The sequence below is a fragment of the Pan troglodytes genome, chromosome 14, assembly GCF_028858775.2.
Source record: "Pan troglodytes isolate AG18354 chromosome 14, NHGRI_mPanTro3-v2.0_pri, whole genome shotgun sequence".
In the NCBI taxonomy this organism is placed as follows: Eukaryota; Metazoa; Chordata; class Mammalia; order Primates; family Hominidae; genus Pan; species Pan troglodytes.
In genome coordinates this window covers 82,958,034-82,985,105 of record NC_072412.2, presented here as the reverse complement: position 1 = coordinate 82,985,105, position 27,072 = coordinate 82,958,034, and the positions used below count along the sequence as shown (strand labels likewise).

Below are 27,072 nucleotides of genomic sequence, written 5' to 3'. Positions count from 1 at the left end.
TGCCTTGTATCTCTGTGTTCTTAGTGATTTGCTTGCTCTCATTCCTCTTGTTGTTCTCTGAGGCCTGGGATGAATAGATTGTATTCATGATATCATTAGAAAGTGTTACAGTTTTACAATTGCTTCAAGGCTTGAGTTTCCCTGGCCTACCTAGGCTATGTTTACTTAAGAGTACAAATATGAGGCAGGGTCTATAGCCACAGCTTTTCAGAGAGTTCTCTTCCCCTCACTTATGCTCCCTTCCATATTCCCCTACCCTTTTTTCTTTTTCCTTCTGCTGCTCTGCCCATTGCCAAGGTAGCTTTATTTATAGTCCTCCCCCCATGTGAAGACTTCCAAATAAGATCAAGAGGCTGAAGCTATATATAAGAAATCTGTTTTCATCTCTCCCCTAAATCAAGTTGAACTGTTAAAATCTCTTTCTTATTACTAATTAGTTGGCTAGGTTAAGTAAATAAAAGTTTTCTACTTAGTAATGAGATAACTATTCCTCCCTAATTTATTCATTGATGCTTGAACATGATAGGAGTATCATTACATTAATTACACAGAATGAGTCTGGCTTCTATGGAAAAGCTTCAGTTTACATAAGGTGCTTCATAGATTGATTTTTAAAAGTTGGTCTTGTATCCAGTGACCTTGATAATTCCCTTGTTAATTCTTTATTTGTGGATTATTTTGTATTTTCTATAAATATAATTATCTACAAATAAAAAATGCTTTACTTTTAATTTTTAACCATTATGACTTTTATTTCATTTGCATCACTTACTGACCTTCAATATTGTGTTAACAGAAGTGGTGATAGTACAAATCCTTGCATTTTCCTCCTGTGCTTAAGTGGAAATACTTAATTTTTCAACATTCAGTATAGTTGAATACACTGTTAAAAGTAGGTTTTTTATAGATAATCTGTATTAGATTAAGTAAAATCTGTTCCTGGTTCACCAAGGAGTTTCATCACTAGTGGTTGTTGAGTTTTAAAAATACTTTTTCTGTTTCTATTGAAGTGATCATATGTTTTGTTTCTTTTGTTCTGTTATTATATTGAATTATGTTGATTATGTATTTATTCTTTCCACATGTTGTTAGACAAAATTATTTGTAGGTAAATGGCTCTCTCTTTTTTTAAAAATAAAAGGGGTAATACACATACCATAAATTCACCCTTTTATACAACTTACTGGTTTCCAGTATATTCACAAAGTCATACAACTAAACATTTTTGTCTCTCCATAAATCCCAAAGCTATTAGCAGTCAGTTTCTATTCTCCTTTCTATCAGTTTTTGGCAACTACTACTTCCTGTTTTTATGAATTTGCCTACCTAGACATTACATATAAATGGAATTATACAATTTATGACCTTTTGTTGCCATTGTTTCTTTCACTTAGCATAATGTTTTCAAGGTTCATCCATGTTGTAGCATGAGTCAGTACTTCATTCTTTTTTTATGGGTAAACAACATTCTCTTATATGGAAGTGCTACACTTTATACATTCATTAGTTGGTGAGCATTTGGGTTGTTTCTGTTTTTTGGCTGTGCAGTATTTTTGCTTCTATGTTCATAGGAGATATTGGTCTGAAATTTTTGTATTTTGAAATGTTCTCTTCAAATTTTGATATCAGAGTTATGCTTGTCTTATGAGTTGGGAAATGTTTCTTCTTTTTATATTGTCTAAAAGAGTCTAACATTGATAATGTTTGAAAGAACTACCAGTGAATTTTTAAAGTATTTGGAAGAATTCACCAACAAAGCCATCCGAGTCTAGAGTTTTCTTTGTGGATAGATTTTGATTAGGGATCCAGTTTTTTTTCAATATATAGAAGACTATTCAGATATTACATTTTTTTCCCTTGTTTAATGTTGAGAAGTTACATTTTTTCAAGGAATTTATCCATTTTATTTGTCAAATTTATGGGCAGCATCTGTAGTGATGTCTCCTTTCTTATTTCTCGTATTGGTAATTTGTGCTTTTACTTTTGCTCTAGGTTTATTATATTTATTTCATTTTATTTTAAAATATTTGCTATATATTTAATTCACAAATAATTGTACTTATACATGGGGTATAATATGATATTTTGATACATGTTTACAATGTGTAATGATCAAATCAGGATAATTAGCATATTTATCACCTCAGACATTTATCATTTTATCATTTCTTTGTCATGAGACCATTCAAAATCCTCTCTTCTAGCTGTTTGAAGTTGTATAATACATTGTTGTTTATGATAGTCACCCTGTGGTGCTATATAACACTCAAACTTACTCCTACTTTCTAGCTCTGATTTTGCATCCATTAGCCAACCCCTGGCTACTCTTCAACAACTCTTCTACTTTCTACTTTTATGAGATCAACTTTTTTAGCTTCCACATATGAGTAAAAACATGCCATATTCATCTTTCTTTGCCTGGCTTCTTTAACTTAAGATAATGTCCTCCAGGCTCATCCACGTTGCTGCAAATGACAGAATTTTACTCTTTTTTAATCACTAAATGGTATTTCATTGTGTATATATATCACATTTTCTTTATCCATTCATCTGCTCATGGAAACGTAGGTTGATTCCACATCTTGGCTATTGTGAATAGTGTAGCAGTGAACATGGGAGTTCTGAATCTTTTCAACATATGGATTTTTTTCCTTTGGATATACACCCAGTAGTGGAATTGCTGGATCATATGGTAGTTCTGTTTTTAGTTTTTTCAGGAGCCTCCATTCTATTTTCCACAATGGTTGTACTAATTCACATTCCCATCAACAGTGTAGAGTTCTACTTTCTCCACATCTTCAATAGCATTTATTTTTTGTCTTTTTGTTATGTATACTAATCTTTTCAGAGAACCAATTTTTGGCTCCTTGATAACCTCTATTGAATGTCTGCTTTCCATTTCATTGGTATCTACTCTTATTTTTATTTCCTTTCTACTACATATTTTGCATTTAATTTGTGGTTTTCTTTCTAGCTTCTTGAGTTGTAAGTCTAGATAATTTACTTTCAGTGTTTTTTTTTTTCAGTATATGCATTTATGTGTATGCAAAAGGCGATGCATTTTGTGGAAGTACTGCGTTAGCAGCATTCTACCAATTTTGTTATGTCAAATTTCATTTTCATTTTATGGAAAATATTTTCTGATTTCCATTGTGACTAGTTCTTTGACCCATAGTTTATTTAGAAGTCTTGTTTTTTTGATTGCCAAACATTTGGGAATTTCTTAGTTGTTTGTTTTTTTTAATTTTTTAATTTTTTAATTTTTCCATGACCAGAGAATTACCTTATCTTTCAGTCCTTGGAAATTTGTTTAGACTTGGTCTGTGGTCCAGCATATTATCTATTTTGGTAAATGTTCTATATGCACTTGAAAAGAATATGTATTCTATTGTTGTTGGATATGTTTCTGTATGTATGCCAATTAGGTCAGATTGATTAATCATGGTTTGTTTGTTTGTTTGTTTGTTTTGAGACGGAGTCTCGCTCTGTCGCCCAGGCTGGAGGACAGTGGTGTGATCTCCGTGCACTGCAACCGCCACCTCTCGGGTTCAAGCGATTCTCCTGCCTCAGCCTCCTGAGTAGCTGGGATTACAGGTGCGTGCCACCACGCCCAGCTAATTTTTGTATTTTTAGTAGAGACGGTATTTCACCATGTTGGTGAGGCTGGTCTCGAACACCTGACCTCATGATCCACCTGCCTTGGCCTCCCAAAGTGCTGGGATTACAGGCATGAGCCACCGCGCCTGACCGATTAATCATGTTTTCAAGTTTTTCTATGTCAGTGCTGTTTTGGTCTCTACTTGTTCTATCAATTACAGAGAGGTATGTTAGAACTTACTCTTTCAATTGTGGATTTGTATTTTCCCATTTTACTTCTGTCAATTTTACTTTATATATTTTGAAGCTGTGTTACTGGATGCATTCAAATTTAGGAGTGTTATGATTTCCTAATGATTTGACCCTTTTGCCATTTAGAAATGCTCTTTTCATTTCTTTTAATACTGTTGCCTTAAAAATTACTTTTTCAAATATTAAAATAGCCACTCCAACTTTTTTTGGGACACTGGAGAGTGTGCTTGAGATACATCTTTTTCTGTCCTTTTAGCATGTATCCTTTCATTTAAAATTATGATATTACAGTTATTAAAGGAAGACTTTCCTTCAGTATTTCTTGTAATATTGGTCTCTTGACAGTGAATTATGTCAGCTTTCATGGATCTAAAAACATCTTTATTTTTGTCTTCATTCTTACAGGATACTTTTAGAATCCTTTATGTGAATTATATCAGCTTTCATGGATCTAAAAACATCTTTATTTTTGTCTTCATTCTTAAAAGATACATTCTTAAAGGTTACATGATTCCAGGTTACTTTCTCCCACCTCTAACCCCCATCCCTCCACTCTACCACCTCCCCCTCCCCACCCCCCAGCACTTTTCAACACAAAGAATGGAAACTATCAATTTTATTGTTCCTTTAAGCATATCTCTTCTCTGGCTGCTTTAAAGATTTTCTCTTTATGCTTTGCTTTTAGCAATATGACCATGCTGTGCCTAGGTATGCTTTCATTGGATTTTCCTGCTTAAAGTTCCCTGAGTTTCTTGAATCTCTCAGTTGATTTCTTTCTTCACTTTTGGGAAATTGTCAGTAATTATCTTGTCATATATTGCTTTTGTTCCATTCTTTTTTCTCTCTTTCTGGGATTCCAATTATATGAATATGAGACCATCTGACTTTGTCCCACATGTCTCGTTCTCTGTTTGGTTCATCCCATTTTTGTTTCCGTGACTGAATTCTGTTATTTATTTATTTATTTATTTATTTTTGGCCTGTTTGCAAGTCTGTGAAACCTGTTTTTCTGTAACTTACTCTGCTTTTAAAATCATATGAGAAGTTCTTAATTTCAGATGTTTATTTTTCAGTTTCAGAATGTCCACTTGGTTCTTTTTTTATAAATTATGTTGAAAATTGCCAATTGCATTATTTTACACATATTGTTAATCTCTGCATCTCAGGTACTTGCCTCCTAACGTTAATATCTGGGTTTTCTGTGAGTCTGACTAATTTTCTGGTTTTCTCTTGATTATGTGTCTGCCACATATTTTGCTTCTTTTGATGTCCCTTAATGTGTTTACTTAGTGTCCCCAAACTAGACTAACACTGTGTATGAATGAACATGATTTTCTTTCAGATCATGTGTTTTCTCCTAGAGAGGTGTGCTCTTTGCTGTGTCAGACAGATAGAATGAGGAGTTTGATTATCTCAATCCAGTGAGGGATTACATAGACCGCTCCCTCCCTCTACTAGGATTCTGTCTTCTTACGGAAGTTTTCTCTTCCCTTTTGACCCAGCCTCTTTTTTTTTTTTTTTTTTTTTTTTTTGAGATGGAGTCTTGCTCTGTAGCCCAAGCTGGAGTGCAGTGGCGCGATCTTGGCTCTTGGCTCATCACAACCTCTGCCTTCCAGGTTCAAGCGATTCTCCTGCCTCCGCCTCCCGAGTTGCTGGGATTGCAGGCGTGCACCACCATACCCAGCTAATTTTTTGCATTTTTAGTAGAGATGGGGTTTCACCATGTTGGCCAAGCTGGTCTCGAACTCCTGACCTCAAGTAATCTGCCCGCCTCAGCTTCCCAAAGTGCTGGTATTACAGGTGTGAGCCACCGCGCCCAGCCTTGACCCAGCCTCTCTATCATCCTTCAGTGTTCCAGTTACATTTCTGAGGAGATATACCACTGGGAAAGCTGTCTATGTATCTGGAGCTTTTCTAGATTCCAGTCTGTCATTTCAGCCCACATGGGCATCTAAAGCACTACTAGTCTTTTGTTTCCTTTATTAGAGTTCCTCTGCTTAAGCCAAGCTCAGTCCTTACTCATGCCCAAACTCTGCAATTACCCCCATGGAAGAACAAGCCAGTGGTCTCAGCTGCCTTGGAAGTGCTCTTCCACCTCTGGATTTTTTGTTCTTTTAGTCCTCATTGCTTCCACAGCTTTCTTACGTTGGTTAGTCTGGTCTTTGAAGCAGGCGCATTGGCCTGCCTCCTATCTAATCACTTACTTTAGGGAAGTGGAAGTCAGAAGTTTATCTTTATAAAAAGAAAAGGCAGATAATTTTAGGAGTGCTTATTTTTATAAGCATAGTGATGTTTTGAATAGTTTTATCTGTGTTGCATACTCATAGCTATAAAGCATTTTTTTCCTTTCTGATATGGGCCTGTTTATCAAAATATGCCCCAGATCTGGGGCGAGCAAACAAAGACCCACAGACCAATGAGGCCCAATTCTTGTTTTTATGTAGCCTGTGAACTAAAAGTGGTTTTTACATTTTTAAAAGGTTAAAAAGAAAATAAAAAAGGAAGAGAATGTTTTGTGAGCATTATGTGAAATTTGGAAGTTTTATTGTAATATATGCACACTCCTCTCTTTATGTGCTGCCGATGGCTGCTTTTGTGCTGTAACCATTGAGTAGTTGCAACAGAGATCTTGTGACTCACAAAGTGTAAAATATTTGCTGTGTGGCCCTTTGCAGAAAAAATTTCCCTATTCCTGCTTTACATCACAGGCTCAGGAATTTTTTATTTCTTATTACTAAGAGAAATTAAGCAAAAGATTGAAACCATTTCATTCCAGAAGTTCTGTAAATTTGGATTTATTAAAATCTTAGCATTTTAGAGGATTTACAAGGAACCTCAGTCTCCATCTCTTTATTTTGCAAATGAAGCAGATTTGAGTGAAAGAGGTTTTAAAATTATGACTACATTTTTGGTATAAAGTATACTCAGTAATAAGCTGATAGAGAAACTATTGATCTATATCACTGAACAATTTGCAAAATTGATTTGTTCTTATATTGCAGAAGTATTTGGTTTTTCTTAAACAGTGTAGCTCCTAAGAAAATATTTTTGGAATTTTTAAAGTAAATATTTTAAGATAAATATTTAAGGCATGTTAATAGCCTTTTCCTTTTATTGTCAACCACAATTCTTTCAAATCTCATGGATATGACGTTATTTTTGTGAGAAGACTGAAAGTCTTACAGGACCAATTCCAGACATTCTTCATTAAGCTTCGATTGATTTAGAATATAAAGCCCTAAATCATCAGAAATTCCAAGGTAAATTGTTAATGTGTAAGACTGGTTTTTAGAGTTTCTCTTTTATATTCCCATCCTCAGATATCGTGAAAGGTTTAAGCTTAGTTCTCAAATATAGAGATATAATGGTGTGTTATATTACTAGCAAATGGCATTTTTAAATTTTCCAATGTTGAATACAAATTTTATTTATATAATTTTCAACTTATTACTGGCTCTTTTAGAAAACCTCTACCTCTTCCTCTGCAAACCAAATCAACAACAACAACAAAAAACACAGTAAAAGTCATTTATAATTAATTTGGGAATAGCTAGTTCTTGGATGGCCTGTACTTAAGAATTGGTGGGTTCAGATTCATAAGAATTGTTACAACCAATTAAATGCCATCATGCATAGAAAGAAGTATTTTAGAAATGTACGTAAAGTCATTTGAACTTTAAAGAAGTTCCATTAGATAAAACAGACACAAACATTGGTCTCTAATTGGGAAAATTTGAGTCAGTTATAACTTGTCTTTAGGAAATCTATCTGAATTTGGATTTATATATTCTACTTCTCTGAAAATTGGTTTGGAATAAATTTTGATGCTTTTATAAGTTATATAGAAGGGGCTAACCTCTTAGTAGTTATGTATTCCTGTTGCTCAAATACCTGATTTCACTCAGGTAATCTTTAATATAAAGGAAAGTTGGTTTCCTAAATAGTATGAAGAATACTTATTGTATTGTATTTATTTATTTGTTCATCTGATATTTATTGACCATCCATGATGCTTCACATTGATGCAGGTGCTGAAAGTACACAGTTGAAATAGACATTCGTCATGCCCTCACAATGCTAGTAGTTGAGTAGATTCTATAAGCAGGTATATGTATTTATGTTTAGCATTTGGCACTGTTAATCTTTGTCTTTCTGTTTACTTTTATGGCATACTATCTTGTGGAAATCTCATCCACATACATAGTTTCCATGACCTCCTTTGTACTAAAGTCTGTGCAAAATAATCCCAAGGATAACTCCTTAGTGGGCCTTTCTGGCTAGAGATGCTTTAAATGCACTCATGTGTCGATACCATAGATGTAGATACCTTATTTTAATCTCTGAGTAAGGCATGTAGCTGTAGCTCTCAACTTGCTCATTTCTCCCCTTCCTCACTCTTTCTCTTATACTTTCTCTTTCTCTTAAAATACTTGTTGAGTACTATATCCCAGGAACTTTTCTGGACAGAGGCTAGAGTAGTGAACAAGAAAGACAGGGCCCCTGCACTATTGGAGCTTTTAGCTTGGCGAGGAAGCAATACATTAAACAGTTCCATACATAATTACAGTTATTGGCTGTATAATGAAACATAAATATACGATGAATGAGAGTGTATATTAGGGAAACTTATCCAGTGTGGGGAGTTAGACTTAAGTGACACTTATGCTGAGACCTCGAAGATAAGTAGTGGTTAGCAGGAGAAGACGTGGTAGAGAATTTCAGGAAGAGGGAAAACCTTTGTGAAAGTTGTGATGAAGCTTAACAGGTTCAGACAACTGAAAGAATATCCTTCTTGCTGGAGTATGATGAATCAGGTGGAAAAGAATGCAAAATGAGGCAGGAGAGATTGATGGAGGTCAGTTATTGGAAGAGGATCTTTTAAACGATGTCGGTGCTTTTGGACTTTATCTTAAGAGAATTGAGAAGATACTGATTTTTAAGCTGGGGAATTATCCATTCAGGTTTGTGTCTTTAAAAGTTGAGTTAGGTTCCTATGTGAAGAATGGATTGAAGGGTATCGATGTGCAGAAATGAGTTAAGCTTTTGCAGTGGTCCAGGTAAGAGGTGGTGGTAACCTAGTTTATTAACATTGCAGCAGTAAAGATGGTGTGGACAGATTCAAGAACTGTTTAGGAGATATAATTGACCAGATTTTGTGATTATTTTGATTTCAAGAGTGAAACTGAAGGAAATGTCAAGGATAACATTTTCATCTGCTTGTTACTCTTGTCTATTTGTTGACATTTTGGTATTTTGAAGTTAAACATCTTCAAAATCAAACCGATTACTTTTTTTCCAGCAGGCTAACTCTTCCTTCTAACTTCTCTATTTTTAAGAGTGACATTGTCTACCTCCAGGTGTCCTAGGCTTAACATTTTTCTCTTTTGTCACTGCTGTTACTAAATTAGTTACCAAATCTTAAGGACTTGACGACCCCTTCAGCATCTGGAACAACCTCCTCCCCTTCGCTCTCCCCCCATTCCCTCTTCCCCCCAACTTCATCCTTTTTTCTTTATTACAGCAGTAGTATCCTCTTGTTAGATCACTAAACTGTGCTTTCCATTCAAGTCTCTGAGCTCCTTGGGGACAAGAACTGTCTTTTTCATTTTGTGTCTTTACTACTTTGCATCTCAGCATAGTGAACATAAAACATATTAAGTGAAATGAAAATAAAATGTTTTCCTTGCTTCTTGTTTCTTGCACCATAATTCTTATTCTTTATCACATATTTTTTTCTGTTTCTCAAAAGTTATTCAGGGGCTTCCTTTTGCTTAAAGAATAATTTGGTCTTAGGACTATGTGATAATGAATGTATCCAGACTGGCTGCTGGAGACATAAAGTATATGAGCTGGGGATTTTCCTATAGTAGTTTAGTAAAAAGTGGCTCTTAAGTCCCTTTGCACCGTAGCCCTCACTACCAAAAAGAGCAGATTTTTTTTCTTGGAAACATCACTGATATTTGTAAACATCCCACTATGGATAAAGTATAAAACACTTCATTTGATGCCTTTTTAATGTTTTAAGTTTATGTATGTTTTTGCAGAATTCAAATTTTTATTATCATTTAATATATATTGTATATTGCTTAGCTGCCCCGTGTTATCTTCTCAATAGCTACTTTATATGTTAGTATCTTATATGTGTATGTAAAGTATATTGTTTCACATAAAGAAAGTTTGCAAGAAAAAGATCCAAATGTCTACTTTGGAAATACCCATTTTTGATAGCTTTGTATGTCCTAATATGAACATTCATATTTTTTTCCCATTTTTCTTTTAATATTTAGGAATAAGAAAATTTTAAATAAGAAGAAATTAAAAAGAAAACAGAAGAGCAAATCAAAAGTGAAGACAAGAAGCAAGGTAAAGCTGCTGGTAATTGATAAGGAATAGGACTTTTTCATATGGTGATTTGAATAAAAATGCCAAGATTAAAAAATATAATTAAACCATTTTATTAGTATATGCTGAAGTAATTTTGTAAAAGCCCTTTATGATTTGGTTCCTCTTTTAGTTTCATCTTTCTTTTGGGTGTTTCTTTTCTTTCTTGCCTTTTTTTTTTCTTTTTTGAAACAGGGTTTTGTTTTGTCACCCAGGCTGGAGTCCAGTAGTTTCCTGGGCTCAAGTGATCCTTCCACCTCAGCCTCCCGAGTAGCTGGGACTACAAGTAAATGCCACCACACCCAGCTAATTGTTAAATTTTTTGTAGAGACAGGGTCTCACGGTATTGGCCAGGCTTGTCTCGAACTCATGGGCTCAAGCAATCCTCTCACCTCGGCCTCCCAAAGTACTGACATTGCAGACGTGAGCCACTGTGCCCAGCCTATTTCTGGGAGTTTCTTGACCAGTAGCCTGGAAGTTAATATCTGGATGTTGAAAATTATTTGCTATTTATTCTTATTATCTTTGATCAGTCCTTTGGGGGAACATATCCATTTCTGTTCTCTTTTTTCAATCTGACTACAGGTACTAGAAACTTGAGTAAAATTAGCTTGTAAACTGGGACTTGGATTTGGGTTCATCATATGCCTTTCTTGACAGGAATTAGGGAAACTTGGTGTGTCCATATTGTTCTGAGCCTCTTTTGACTGTTGGTAGCTCTGCAAAAGAAAAGGCAATATGGAATATTTGAATTAGGTGAGACCTTAGAAACCAAGAATCTATTTTCACCTAATGCAGAGATCTCTATAAAATCCATCTTTTTTATACTGAACATTTGCAGTGACCAGAGCACTTTATATAACAGTCTCTTTTCTATTGAACATCTAGACAGAAGGAAGAGAAGAGTCGTAACTATGATTCCTGAATAGCTTCACTTTGAGTTAAAGAAACAATAGATTTGCTGGGCCTGTATAGCAACTATAGAGGCAATTGTTTCCTACACTTTTAAGTTAGTGTTTTTACTATTGTAACTGAGAGAAATCTACTTCAAAGTAGCAAACCTAAAATAAAATGAAAGGTTGGGGGATGGCATTTATTTGGTGGCTCTATCTTGAGACACAGCTGGATCCAGGGATGAAATGATATCATTGGCTGGGTGCAGTGGCTCACGCCTGTAATCCCAGCACTGGCGTGCTGGCAGAGGCTGAGGCCGAGGCTGGCAGATCACAAGGTCAAGAGGTCGAGACCATCCTGGCCAACATGGTGAAAACCTGTCTCTACGAAAAATACAAAAATTAGCTGGGCGTGGTGACGCGTGCCTGTAGTCCCAGCTACTCAGGAGGCTGAGGCAGGAGATTGCTTGAACCCGGGAGGAGCAGGTTGCAGTGAGCTGAGATCGCACCACTGCACTCCAGCCTGGCGACAGAGTAAGACTCCGTCTCAAAAATAAATAAATAACAAAAATATCAAACCCGTATTTTCAGCTCTTGCTTCTGCCTTCCTCTGTGTGTGGACTTATTACCTGTGACTGAGGGCTGAGGCTGCCAGCAGCTCCAACTCCATTTGCTCTGAGCAAGAGGCAATCTCTTCTACTAGTCATAGCAGAAAGTCTTGGGTAGGATTTTCGGTTTACCTGCATCATTTGCTTTGACCACAGAGATACGGGATACTTTGGTTAGACTGAGTTATATTTTTAACTCTGAGATGGGCAGTGGGTGAGCACCCTGGTGAATAGGCCACATGAAATGAGGGAGGAATAGTTACCCTAAGGAAAGTGTTGCCGGGTAGGCAGAAAAATAATCTGTTCACTGTATCCCTTCTCATTACTTCTGCTTCTGGGATAGAGGAGGGAAGTGGAGCGCATTGTCAATATACAGAAAACCTCTAACAAATACAGTCATTCCAACCTCTATCCCTTTTCAACTTTTTGGTGCTATGTGCAAATTGGAGTATGGGAATCTTGAATATCTTTTAAGTTTTTTTAAGTTTTCATTTGGTGATTTTCCTGAAGTGGTGGCATATGATATCCAGGAAGAGGTGAGGAGAAGTCAAGGTCTTTTGTCCCCTTCAATTCGGCCTCCAACTAGCTTTGTGCCCTTAGTAATTCAGTTTTTTTCCTCTTGCCCTCAGTATTTCTATATCTTCTTTTTAAGAGTAGTTTGAGATAACAGTGATATAAGTAAGTTCATTCATTTATTCCTCAAACATTAATTGCATGCTGAGTATGTGCAGGCATTATGCTGGATGTTTGGGATACAAAGATGAGTAAGAGGCATTTTTTGCTCATGGAAAGCATATAAAGTAGTAAAATGGTGTTGTTAGTCTCCTTGACCTGTATTACTTTTTCCAGATTATTTTTCATCTACCCTCTTTTTGAAAGTTATTTTTAAAATGCCATTTAGCTGGCATTTTATCTACTTTATATCTACTTTATATATATATATATATAGCCATTATATCTACTTTATGGCTATCATCAACCCCTCTATTTCTCCTCATCCATCAGTCATCTCCTTTATTTAATTTCCATCTTACCCAGGTTAGATACCAGTCTTTCTTTTTAGAAAAACTCTTATTTAATCTGTAACAAATTACAAAAACTTGATGGTTTAAATTAACACTCGTTATCTTACAGTTCTGGAAATCTGAAGTCCAAAATGGATCTCACTGAGCTAAAATCAAGGTGTCAGCAAGGCTTTATTCCTTCTGGAGGCTCTAGGAGGGAATCTGTTTTTTTGCCTTTCCAGTTTCTATAGTAGAGGCTGCTCAGATGTCTTGGGTTGTGGCCCCCTTCCATCTTCAAAGCCAGTGGCAGTTGGTTGAGTTTTCTCATGCGGCATCACTGATAGTTTTCTGTTGTTTTATCTCCTCCTCTTACTGTCCAGCCTCCCTCTTTCACTTGTAAGGACCCTTGTGATTACATTGGCCCATCCAGATATCTGTGCATTTCAAAATCCTTAGTTTAATCACATATACAGAGTCCCTTTTGCCATGTAAGGTAATATTCACCTGGGTTCTGGGGAATTAGGGTATAGATGTTTTTGGAGGCTATTATTTACCTACCATATCTCCCTTGTATATTTGTTGCATTAATCTGACAAAACTCAATCTTGTGTGAATCCAGTTATTTTGTCCCTCCCTTAAGGTGAGTTCCATGTGCTGCCAAAGAGAGTTACACAAGAGTTAACTGATAACGATACACATTCATGATAATCAATCTCAAGTATACCATAGCCAGACTATCTTATTATTTTTTCTGGTCAAATAGTTCTCTTTTCTTCTGTGATTATTTCAGACCTTTGCCATGCTCCTCAAACCTCTGATAAATTCCACCTTCCAGCACATGACTTCACTTTCTTACAGGAGAAATCAAATTCATTACTCAGAAAAGTTCCTCAACTTCCTAATCCCAAATGCGTCTGTCTTCAGGCTTCTCAGTAGCTGAGCCTGACATAGAGATTTGAAGTTTGCAGTTCAGTAAGTTTTGAAAGTTAACATTCATGCATAGAAGCACTACTGCAGTCAAAGTTCAGAACATTTCTGTCATCTCCAGGGGTTTTCTTTTTTTCTTTCTTTCTTTCTTTTTTTTTTTTTTTTGAGACGGAGTCTTGCTCTGTCTCCCAGGCTGGAGTGCAGTGGTGTGCGATCTCAGCTCACTGCAGCTTCTACCTCCTGGGTTCAAGCAATTCCCTGCCTCAGCCTCCTGAGTAGCTGGGATTACAGGCGCCAGCCACCACGTCCAGCTAATTTTTGTATTTTTAGTAGAGACAAGATTTCGCCATGTTGGCCAGGCTGTCTCAAACTCCTGACCTCAGGTGAACCACTCGCCTTGGCCTCCCAAAGTGCTGGGATTACAGGCGCAAGCCACCGTGCCTGGCCGCTTTTCTTACCCTCTGCTGATTCCATCCCTCCCTATAACCCTGGCTGTAGACAACCACAGATATATTTTCTGTCACTGTAGATTAGTTTTCATTTTCTAGAACTTCATATAAATGTGATCATATTGTGAGTACTCTTTTTTTTTTAAATCTGGTGTCTTTCCTTCAGCATAATGATTTGTGTTAATGTTGTATATCAATAGTTCATTCCATTTTTTTTTGCTGATTTTATATACATATATATGCACTTGTGTGTGTATGTGTGTGTGTTCAATTTTCTTGGGTGCATACTGAGGAGTGGAATGGTTAGGTGGTTTTTCCTTTGATTTGCCAGAAGAACTCATAAATCTCACAAGCAATTTATACTCATGGCTAAGATTTATTACAGCAAAGGATACAGAGCAAGCAGCAGGAAAAAGGTATGTGTTTGTGATGTATAGGAAGTTATGGCATAGGCTTCCTAGTTCTTCATTGACTGAGCTTTCATGTCAGAAAGAAAGACATGCTTTCTCTCTGGCAGTGAACTACAGAGAAATGTGTGTATTGTTTTTGCTCAGGTGAGTTTTAGAATTCAAGACTTTTTGTGAGTTTGGTCACACAGACATATCTTGTTAGTCAATCAGACATGGTAAGTGAAACTCAGGTACACATTGTAAAGCTTGATGTTCGTACATGCAGAGCAGTCTGACAGGCCAGGAGGCATGGTCCATTGCTCTGTGTGTTCATAACACAATCATCAATCACTACCACAAAGAAAACTCTAAACATCCACATTCCCAAAGGTTAGCCAAGGGTCAATCATGGTTTCCTTGGGGAAATACAAGGAGTAAGCAATCATGCCTGCAGCGTTAACTTTTTCCTCAGAGTGGGCACGGTAAATGTACGTTTAGTTTAGCTTTTTTTTTTTTTTGAGACGGAGTTTCGCTCTTGTTCCGCAGGTTGGAGTGCAATGGTACGATCTCGGCTCATTGCAACCTCCACCTCCCAGGTTCAAGCAATTCTCCTGCCTCAGGCTCCCGAGGAGCTGGGATTACAGGCATGCACCACCACGCCTGGCTAATTTTGTATTTTTAGTAGAGACGGGGTTTCTCCATGTGGAGGCTGGTCTCGAACTCCTTATCTCAGGTGATCTGCCCGCCTTGGCCTCCCAAAGTGCTGGGATTACAGGCGTGAGCCACTGCACCCGGCCTGTACATTTAGCTTTTTAAGAAACTAGAAAACTCTTTTCCAAAGTGGTTGTTCCAATCTGTAGTCCTACCAGTAGTATATGACCAATCTAGTTGCTTCATATCTTTGCAAACATATGGTATTCGCTTTTTAAATTTTAGTCAGCCTACTAAGTAGGGGTTTCCCATTGTGGTTTTAGCTTGCTTTTCTCTAATGACTAATGATGTGAAATCTTTTCATGTACCTTTTGCCATTCTTATTTTTTTGATGTGAAATATCTGTTCAGATCTTGCCTCTTATTTTTGTAATTGTCTTCTTATTATTGAATTGCCAGAGTTTCTCATATATTCTAAATACAAGTCTTTTGTCAGATATCCGCATTCCAAATACATTTCTCCTGTTCTGTGGCTTGCTTTTGGGGGAAGAATTGCCATTTTAATGATATTGAATTTTCCAATCCATGAACATGGTATATATCTCCATTTATTTAAGTCTTTAAATTTCACTCAGCAACACTTTTTTGTTTTCAGTGTGTAGGGCTTACACATATTTTATTACTTTTATTTACAATTATTTTATATTTTTGATGTTACTGTAAATGCAGTTATTTTTGAAAATTTATTTTGCTTTGAGATGATTTCAGTATGAATGCGGTGTGTATGTGTTTGTGTGCACCTAAGTCTGTGTAATTTTATCACATGTGTAGGTCCATGTGACTCTTACCACAGTCTGGATATACAGCAGTTCCATCACAAGGATTCTCTGTGATATCCTTTATAGCCACAGGTATCTTCCTTCCTCACCCTCTCCTTAGCTTCTGGCAACCACTGATCTGTTCAGCATTTATAATTTTGCCATTTTAAGAATGTTATCCAGTGAAATTGTACAGTATGTAATCATTTAAGATTGGTGCTTCTTTTCCCCACTTGGCAAAATGTCTTTGAGATTCACACACATTGTTGCATATTGTTTGTTCCTTGATGAGTAAGCATTTCATGGTATGGATGTACTATAGTTTGTTTAATCATTTACCCATTAAAAGATATCTGAGTTGTTTCTAGCTTTTGACTATTTTAAAAGAATGCTATTATGAACATTCGTGTACTGGTTTTTGTGTGAACATAAGTTTTTATTTCTCTGGTGTAAATGTCCAAGAACATAATTGCTGGATTATATGGTAAGCACATATTTAGTTTTGTAGGAAATTGCTGTACTTTCTTCCAGAGTGGCTGTACTATTTTACATGACCATCAGCAATGTATAAGTTTCTCCTCATCCCCACCAGCATTTGGTGTTGTCACTATTTATTTTAGCCATTCTGATAGGTGTGTACTATATCTCATTTTAATTTGCATTTTCCTAGTAGCTAATGATGTTGAAATTCTTTTCATGTGCTTATTTACCCTTTGTGTAAATATCTTCTATATTGATGTGTTTATTCCTATCTTTTGCCCATTTGTTAATTGGATTCCTTGTTTGTTTTTACTGTTGACTTTTGAGAATTCTTTATATATTCTGAATACTCATCCTTTGTTGGATATGTGGTTTGCAAATATTTTCTCCCAGTCTGTGACTTCAATGCTATTATTTTTGAAATTACATTTTTCAGTTGTTCATTCCTAGTATGTGGATATACTACTCATTTTTATATAGTAATTTTATATCCTCTGATTTTGTTAAATCTGCATACTATTTCTGGTAGCTTTTTTGCAGATTCCTTAAGATTCTCTACATGTTTTTTTACAAGTAAAAACATTTCTTTTTTAGAAAATACTTCTTCTTGCCTTTTTCCCTTGGCTGGATAGGATATTTTCCTTGTACTAGATAGGATATCCAGTACAATGTTGATGAGTTGCTGAGAGTAGACCAATTTGCCTGGATCACAATCTTAGAGGGAAAGCATTCAGTCTATTACCATGTTAGCTGTGGTTATTTTGTAGATAACCTTTATCAAGTTGAGAAAATTCCCTTCTATTCCTAACTTAGACTTTTTTTTTTTCTATCATGAATTGATACTGGATTTTTGTCAAGTGATCTTTCTGTGTTTATTTGCAGTATAATATATTTTTTCTCTGTTATGACAGTGGTTGCTTTTCCAGTGTTGTGCCAGCATTGTCCCTGGGTTAAACCTCAGTTGGTCATAATGTATTACTTTTTAATATATTATTGGATTTGAATAGCTAATACTTGTAATATCTCTGGATATTTGGATGAGATATTTGTAATATCTCTTATGCATATATTCATAAGTTATATGCCATGCCAATTTAACTTTTTGATGTATTTCTTATTTAACAAGTGTATTTTTTTTTCCAATTCTTTATGGAAGAAGAGTCGAATATTTGGGACCAAGTGTTTTTGGTACTTGAGGTATCATTTTGTTTATCTTAGATACTTCCTGGACATACTCTAATTATTGGAAGTTGAATTTCTAAAATATTTTAAAACAGCTTTTTATATTTATAATATAAATGTTGATCTTGAAATTGTAGTTGCTGTCTGATGAATAAAATATTGGGCATAAAAGAGAAACTGTTTAGTCTTAACAAATTACCAATCACATGATTTTTAGCCTTTATCAATACTGATAGGTGAGAGAGAGCTTAGGGAAGCATCTACAGTTTACTTGGCATTACTGTTATTTGAATGAGAATGAAATGAGTTGATGAAAATTAAGTGTTTTTTTGGGGGGCCCTCATTTCTGTGTAAACTTCTATATCTACTTTTAAAAGCATTCAAAATGCAATCTAATGTTTGTAGTAGGTCATTGAGACTCTACAGTGTGTCTGGAGTCTCTTAGGAAGTCGTAAAATGAATTTCCTTTGATACAGAACTCTGAGAGTTAAGCTTTGTTGAGTCTATTCCTGTCATGGCGATACAAGAATATTTCTAAGTTTTTTGCCCATCCTTTTCCAGCCCTTGTCAGATTGGTTGGTTATTGCTGCATTGCTCAAAAAATAGTGAGGTATAGAAAAGGGGACTAGAAGTTGGGTCCATAGACTTAGACTGTCTCTGCTGTGTCACATAATGTGTCTTCTGCAAGTCAATTAGTGTGTCTAATCTTTACTTTTATGTAAAATGGGACTTGATGATAGAAAAGAGTGTGAAATGGAAATATTCTGTTTTGTATTTCAGTCTGAAAACTTGGAGAATACAGTAATCATACCAGATATCAAACTACATAGCAATCCTTCTGCTTTCAATATTTACTGTAATGTACGCCATTGCGTTCTGGAATGGCAGAAAAAGGAAATATCGTTGGCAGCCGCATCTAAGAACTCTGTGCAGAGCGGAGAATCAGATAGTGATGAAGAAGAGGAATCCAAAGAGCCCCCTATCAAGCTTCCAAAGGTAAGCCACTGAGTTCTATTAATATTTAGATGTGTAACCTGCAGGTGTTCTGGCTATAATGCATATATGTGCATTGCTAAAATACTTTGCTTTATGTAAAATTGCACACTAAAAATAACACGGCTTATGGGCAAAAACAGATTTGGAGCAGAAAAGGAAAACTCTGCAACTTTATAACTAAGGTGCTAACAAAGTCAATAATTGATAATTCACTGGAAAGCGCAGGAAGGGAGATCAATGGGTTGGAGTCTGTTATAGGGGCAATTAAAAAATGTACAAAAGCAGTAGGGTGGAAATGCTGGTATAGAGGCATTGAGCCATGGCAGATGGAAGTAGAGCTCTGAGCCAGTGAGCTGAGAGTAAGGTGGGCACAAGAGAAAGCCAAGAGCCCTGGAAAGCTGGGAGGTGCTCCTCACCTGGGATGCAGGTATGCGTTTTTATTTTTCTTGAAATAGAACTACAAAGCCTCTCAGCTGTGTAGTAGCTGGGCTGAGAGCCTTTTCCTTTCTGCCTAAGCTTATAATTGTACTCTTGATATTGTGGTTTCCCTTGATTAGGAAAAAAAAAATCACCTATGAACCAACTGAACTTCTGCATTATTCTGATATTACTCCCTTATTTACCAGGAGCATATAAACTAGTTGGTATTTCTATAATAGAAGCATGTATTGTAGGCCGGGCGCAGTGGCTCTCACACCTGTAATCCCAGCACTTTGGGAGGCCGAGGTGGGTGGATCACCTGAGGTCAGGAGTTTGAGAATAGCCTGGCCAACATGGTGAAACCCTGTCTCTACTAAAAATACAAAAATTAGCCTGGCATTGTGGCAGTCGCCTATAATCCCAGCTACTCAGAGGCTGAGGCAGGAAAATTGCTTGAACCCAGGAGGCGGAGGTTGCAGTGAGCCGAGATCATGCCATTGCACTCCGGCCTGGGTGACAGAGTGAGACTGTCTCAAAAAAAAAGAAAGAAACTGGCTGGGCGTAGTGGCTCACGCCTGTAATCCCAGCTCTTTGGGAGGCCAAGGCGGGCGGATCACGAGGTCAGGAGATCGAGACCATCCTGGCTAACACGGTGAAACCCCGTCTGTACTAAAAATACAAAAAAAATCTAGCCCGTCATGGTGGCGGGTGCCTGTAGTCCCAGCTACTCGGGAGGCTGAGGCAGGAGAATGGCGTGAACCCGGGAGACGGAGCTTGCAGTGAGCCGAGATCGCGCCACTGCACTCCAGCCTGGGCAACAGAGCTAGACTCCATTTACCAAAACAAAAAACCTGTGTTATAGAACTACTCTCAGTGTACTCTGTTCTGTTTAAGTATTGGTATATTTAAGACTGGAAGGTTATTTTATATATATATATATATTTTTTTTTTCTTTTTTTTTTTTTTTTTTTGAGACGGAGTCTAGCTCTGTTGCCCAGGCTGGAGTGCAGTGGCGCCATCTTGGCTCACTGCAAGCTCCGCCTCCTGGGTTCAGGCCATTCTCCTGCCTCAGCCTCCCAAGTAGCTGGGACTACAGGCACCTGCCACCGCGCCCGGCTAATTTTTTTTTGTATTTTTAGTAGAGACGGGGTTTCACCGTGTTAGCCGGGATGGTCTCGATCTCCTGACCTCGTGATCCGCCTGCCTCGGTGTCCCAACGTGCTGGGATTACAGGCGTGAGCCACTGCGCCCAGCCTGTTATATATATTTTTTCTATATAGTAGATATAGTTAATATTTACAACAAAAGAATAGGTGAAAATATAGACATTTTTAAATGGTGCCTTTATATGACTTATGCATATTGCTTTTTTCTAAACAGAGCTATTCAAAATGATTTTATAATTATAAATGATTTATGACTATTGCCTTTTTACTAAACTGATACCTTAAAATTATGCCTTGAAAGCTTATACATATCCACAAGGGATTGTGTAAATATTTTTTACTACTTGGAAATAGCAGCATAAATGGAACCTGGTCTGAGTTCTTTTGCACATTTTATGGTGGCTGTTCCTAAGTACACCACCATCCTTAATCATATTGTCAGGTTCTTCTCACCTTATTCTCGGCAGATGGCTTGCTTCATATTTCATAGAGTAATACAGGTTTTGTGAACTTACTCAGCTTCTTGATCAGCCATCTTCACATGTCCTTTTTGCCTCCTGTTTTAGAGTGGGACCCTTTTCTTTTTCTTATTTCCTTTGTCTGCAATGTCATAACTGTACCTACTCTAATAGCTCCTTCCTTCCTTCCTTTGCTTTCCTTTGCTTTCCTTTCCTTTCCTTTCCTTTCCTTTCCTTTCCTTTCCTTTCTCCTTTTTTCTTTTCCCTTTCCTTTTCCCTTTTCCTTTGCCTTTCCCTTTCCTTTCCTTTCTTATCTTTCACGGAGTTTTGCTCTTGCTGTCCAGGCTGGAGTGCAATGGCATGATCTTGGCTTACTGAAACCTGTGCCTCCTGGGTTCAAGCAATTCTCCTGCCTCAGCCTCCTGAGTAGCTGGGATTATAGGCATGTGCCACCGCACCTGGCTAATTTTGTATTTTTAGTAGAGATGGGGTTTCTCCATGTTGGTAAAGCTGGTCTCAAACTCTGGACCTCAGGTGATCTACCCACCTTGGCCTCCCAAAGTGCGGGGATTACAGGTGTGAGCCACCGTGCCTGGCCAATAGCTTCTTTCTTTAACCTAAAACAAACATGTTTATCTTTAATATGGGAGCTGCTCTACGTAGAAATTATGGTCTCTAATTGTAATTTCTTATGCTTAACTAGGAGAGATTGAGATAAAAAACATAGTTGAGTTAGGACGTAGGGCTGGAGGACTTGTATAATTTACTTTTTAGTTAGAATACCAATTCTGTGTATGTGTGAGTCACACTGTATTATAGTAATTGTGCTACTTAAGTTCAATATTGTGAGAGAAAACAAAAGCCTGGGTAAATTTTTTACACAGGTATGCAGATTTTGAATAGTAAACTAATGGATTCCTAGGGTGTTTAAAAACATCAGGATTAGTGAGTATTAAATGAAATATCAGGCATTCTTAAGATAACCTTTTGCAGCATAATTAACAGAGTCAAAGGCGGATCTTTCAAAGAAAATTAAAGAAGATCAGATAGCCCAAGTGATAAATACTGAATTTTCTACCAAGTACTGACCTGTCTGCAAACAGGGTTAGCATGGGTTATGGAGCCAAACTGCTGGGGTTCAAACACCATTAAAATTACTAGCTATGTGACACTGGAAGTTATTTGACACATCCGTGCCTCAGTTTTGTCATCTATAGATTGGGGGTTGCATCTACCTCATAGGGTTGTAGTGACAATTCAAATGAATTAATGGATGTTGAGTGCTTGAGAGAACAGTACCTGGCAGAAAGAAGTGCTCGGTAAATGATATATATAGTTGTAAGTGTCAGGTTAGGTGCAAACAAGAAAATGTGTAGGTGCAAATGAATTTGAGTTACTTGTCAAGGAACTCTTCAGTTTATTAAAACAATTATGCAAGCAAATGAAACTTCTAGAGAATCAGTGCAATCACCTGATGAATGAGAGGTAAAGAGAGGAAGAAGTGATGAGATGCCTCTATGCAGAGGCAAGCAGATACTATGGGTGGGGAGTGAAACTTTCAGGTGATATTTTTTGGCAGCCATTTCCATGACATGAAGGATTGACACTGAGGACGAAATTAGTCTCTTAAGGTTTGAGGTGATGGGATTTGAAGACAAGTGGGAAATGTTGGCATTTTTCTTTTCCCTTTGACCGTCTCTGTGCCTCAGCCCCAAATGCTGCTGTTATCCTAGTTTGCTCCTTTTCTTTGTTCCTCTGTTGCTCCTCCTTAGTGTGTGGCTGTCCCATTCCTTCTTGCCTAAGGTTTCTGTCTCTCGTACTCTTTTTTTTTTTTTCCTTAACATGATTAAGACAGTTTTTAATCTGTTGTTGAAGTGTTGTTGTAATACAGTTTCATTTTTCCCATTCTTGAGTTTTAAATTATTATTTAGTTTCTAATAAATTGAGTTTGACTGTTATATAGACCTTGATTGTCACCCTTTTTTTGCTTTTTGCTTTTGTTTTTGTGTTTTGTGGATCAGTAATCATTGTTGTATTTAAAGGAGCTTTCTATTCCCTGAATGCTTCTACATTAAGTTTTTTACCCAGCTCAAACTGTCACTAAAATCTACATCCTCTAAAACTTTACAGATTTTATAGCTACATAATTTTTATTATTTTTGTTTTTATTTTCATTTTGAGACAGGGTCTGGCTCTGTCACCGGGGCTGGAGTGCAGTGGCGTGATCTCAGCTCACCGTTAACTTCCGCCTCCTGGGCTCAAGTGATCATCCCACATTAGCCTCCCATGTAGCTGGGACTACAGGTGTTTGCCACCACCCCAGGATACTTTTTGTATTTTTAGTAGAGATGGGGTTTTGCCAGATTGCCCAGGCTGGTCTCGAACTCTTGAGCTCAAGCAATCTGACCGCCTCAGCCTCCCAAAGTACTGGGATTACAGGCATGAGTCACCGTGCCTGGTGCATAATTTTTAAATAGTAACGCTTAGAAGTCATATTTCCCATCTGAACCCATTTGAAGCCAGTCATGCCACATTATTAAAAGATTTAGACTTACCTAGGATCATTTCTTTCTTAATTCAGTATATTCTTTTTGAATTTGTAGCCAGCATTATATTAGGTCCTGAGAACAAAAGGATGAGACATAATTCCTGCCCTCAAGAAAGCATTGTCTTGTAGGGATAAGAACCAGGTCAATAAATATTCTCTAGTGCCTTAAGGATTGATAGGGAGTGCTAGATATAGTGGAACACGTTAGAGAAAGGACTCAACACTGGCTGAGATAGAGCAAGAGAGAGAGAGCAGGAAGCTAAATCATGAAGGGCCTTATGTGCCATGTAATTGATTCAGATGTTATCTCGTGATTAGTAAATATTGAAGATTTTAAGCAAAAGAATATCATCAGACTTGCATGATTGCATCAGACTCACCACCCTGTAGTTATGAATATGCCTTACTAACACTGGAGTAACTTTGTACTCCAGTTAGTAAGTAACTTTCTACTCCAGTTAGTAAGTAACTTTGTACTCCGGTTAGTAAGGCATATCCATAACTGCAGGGTGGTGAGTGAGACTGGAGACAGAGGAACCATTTAGGCAGTTATTGCAGTTGTCTAGAGAGTGTTAATGAGGGTTGGAATTATGGTAGTGACAGTGTTTTGAATATAGGAAATGTTAAGCAGAATTGACAGGAATTAGTAATAAATTGGCTATAACGACTGAAAAAGAAGGCAGAATCTAAAGATATTCTTAAAGGTTTTGTGTGGTGAGGGCCTTTACTGAAAGAGGGAATACTGGATGAGGAACAGTGCTTGGATGAAATGATGATCAAGTTTAGTTCACATGCTGATTCTGAGGTAAATGTGAAGTATCCAGTGTGTGCTATGTAGGGCTGAAGTTCAAAAAATAAGTGTCAGCTAGAAAAATAGATTTGGGAGTTATCACTATGTAGGCACAAGTTGAAACAAATTTCTGTGAGAGATCGGAGGGGGTGGGATCAAGAACATTGTTTGAAAAAATAGCTTTGAAAAGTTGAAAAGTTTTGAAAAGTTCTCTTCCTCTGAGTGTGAAGAGAAGGGAAGAAGATGGTAGTAGTCATAGATAAATTTGTGAGGCAAGGAACTCAGAAACTTCACACTCATACTTTCTTTCTTTTTTTTTTTTTTTTCAAGATGGAGTTTCACTCTGCTTGCCCAGGCTGAAGTGCAGTGGTGCGATCTTGGCTCACTGCAGCCTCCACCTCCTAGGTTCAAGTGATTCTCCTGCCTCAGCCTCCCAAGTAGCTGGGATTACAGGCATGCGCCACCATGCCTGGCTAATTTTGTATTTTTAGTAGAGATGGGGTTTCACCATGTTGGTTAGGCTGGTTTGCAACTCCTGACCTCAGGTGATCCCCCAACCTTGGCCTCCCAAAGTGCTGGGATTATAGGTGTGAGCTACCACACCCGGCCTCACATTCAGAATTCTCCACCTTAGCCTTCTCCTCCTCTCCTTCTGCTGCTGCCTCTTCCCCCTCCTTTTTTCTCTGTCTCTAGATTTTTAAATTTTTTATTATTTGTAGATATTATCTCTGTACCAAATATTTGCTTTATACAAACAATTTTAAAAGACAGTATACTTCACTCTATGGTAATATGTAAATATAATTTTGATTTCCTTTTGAGCTTTTTCAAATATAAAAGTATCGGAAGTGATTTTAGGACCTCTTAACTAAACAAGATACAATTTTTAAGGGTAAAGCATTAATTATTAAATCCAAGTGTGATGTAACTAAACTTTTATGATCACACTTAGTCATGAAATAATAAAGTCACGTTTGGAAATATATGATTTGAGAAGGGCAAAATAAAACCTTGAAAGATATATTTTTATCTCACTTTCCTAGCATATTAGACTGGCTGTATCAGGTAATTATTTGGGCTTCATGTTTCTTTATCTTTCAAATATGATAGATAACCTTCAAAATTTAATTATTTGAGAGCAGCAGTAAAGGTAAAATTCAGTAAATTTACAAAAGACTATTTTCTGAAGAGAAGTGCGAAAGCATGTGTTGGGTAATTAGTTATAGTTCGTTATTGAAAGTATTGAAGCTTCTTGTGTTCTTTTATTGTTATAATTATTATTTTTCTTAAATATCACATTTATTTATTTTGCTAATTATACATATTTATTGTAGATGATTTGAAAAATCAGAACGTTTTTCTAAAGAGGTATTAAAAATCGGAAGTAATATTTGAAATACCATTAACCAAAATATAACCCAATATAAACATTTTTATTTCTTTTGTCATTTTTTTCTATGTACACATTAAAATATTTTTTATACACAAATGAAATAATACTATATTGGCAGGACTATATTTTTTCTCCTTACACTCTTCCTTCCCGATACTGAAGGAGGGAGAAATATGTGTTTTCATTGACTATAAGACTTCAAACTGTTTTAAAGTCTACTTTCAAAGTTCAAACTTTTGGTAAAATACTTTATACTTAGCCAAACAGCAGAAAAAGACTTATTTAAGAACATGTCTGTTACCTCTGTGCAATAATCCATAGCTAAATATTAAAAATTCTTTAATAGTTACAGAACTTGAGGTTGATTTTTGTTGTGTATTGAATATATATTACTATTCTGAAAATGAATGTTTTCCCATTTGTTAAACAAAAAGTCTACAATAAACCAAGATGTGGATAATTAGCGAGACTCTCACAGTGTTTAACCCAGACAGATGAAGAGTTCTCTATCATCATTGTGACCAAAGTTTTATGGGCCAGTCTCACTAAAACCGGCTACCTCTGTTTCTAGGCAGCCCACCTGAGTTGCCTATTGCCATTCACTTGTTATTACACCTTAAACTTACCAGAGAGATCAAGAACCTGTTCATTAGGCAGTCTTACTGTTTCTGGCAAGGTTCAATAATTCCTTTGTCACTGTAGGAAACTGTATCTATAATAAATGAACCTTAGCCAAAAATGTCATCTGTGAAGAATCCTCTTGGATTTATGAAAAATCATGGTTGGTAGCAGAGTAAGCAATCTGAAAGAATGACAGAATATAGTAGTCTTCCATTGGCTTGAGAATAGAGCCCCATATTTTGTACTCTGGAGATCTTTGACTTCACATTTCTCTTTCCTGTAAGTACATAAGCAGATAGAAATCTTGGACAGCATGTTTTTGTTTTCTAGTCCATTCCAGGAAAAGAAACTATATCAAATGTGAAAGTTTAATCACTTAATGTGTTTAATCAATTGAAACTCTATGCAGACTCTTCTGTAATATTAGCTATAATCAAGTCTGTTAGCATTTTAGATAACTTCTCCAAAGACAGTCCTCCTAGTTATTTGACTTCTTAGCTATATCTGTTGTTTCCAGAAAACTTGTAAATGTTAATCAGAACTACAATTGACTTACCTTCAGCCGATTTGCTTCTGGTTTAGAAAATGTATTTCTGAGATGCAGTGGTTTTTTAGCAAACAATTTAGTGAATAAATTAAACAAATATTTAATGTGTGCCTACCATATGCTGGGTAATTGGCTAGGCATGGGAGGTATTAAGCCGTTTAAGACATGTTCCTTGTATATTGGAAAATAATACAAGCCGTTTAAGACATGTTCCATGTATATTGGAAGATCCCAACATGGTTGGGAAAATGAAAACAAAAATAGTTATACTGTAATGTAATAAATGCTATAACAGAGGTCTGTATTGAGTATGAATTATATAGCATGACTAATTTACCCTATTAGATTATAAACTCTTAGAGGACAGGGTCTAGTATACCTTCATATTTCCTAAAGTGAGTTTGCGCAATATGAGTGCTTAGGAGGTATTTATGTAATATATGAATTAATGCAAAAATATCAGCAGAGAGAATATTCTTCCACTGTTGTGTTCAATAGAATTA

At 36.6% G+C, this 27,072-nt stretch overlaps 1 protein-coding gene across 22 annotated transcripts in view; it reads left to right on the top strand.

The window, feature by feature from the left end:
• The window catches only part of MYCBP2 (MYC binding protein 2), a 282,961-nt gene that overhangs the window by 20,609 nt on the left and 235,280 nt on the right, over nt 1-27,072 (top strand). For 21 of the 22 annotated variants that reach the window (XM_063792227.1, XM_009427092.5, XM_063792226.1 and 18 more), the window contains exons 2-3: nt 10,137-10,212; nt 18,411-18,626. In XM_063792227.1, the coding sequence (XP_063648297.1) occupies nt 10,137-10,212; nt 18,411-18,626 (292 nt within the window). The remainder of the gene's footprint in view (nt 1-10,136; nt 10,213-18,410; nt 18,627-27,072) is intronic. The other variant, XM_063792229.1, reaches the window with a different exon arrangement.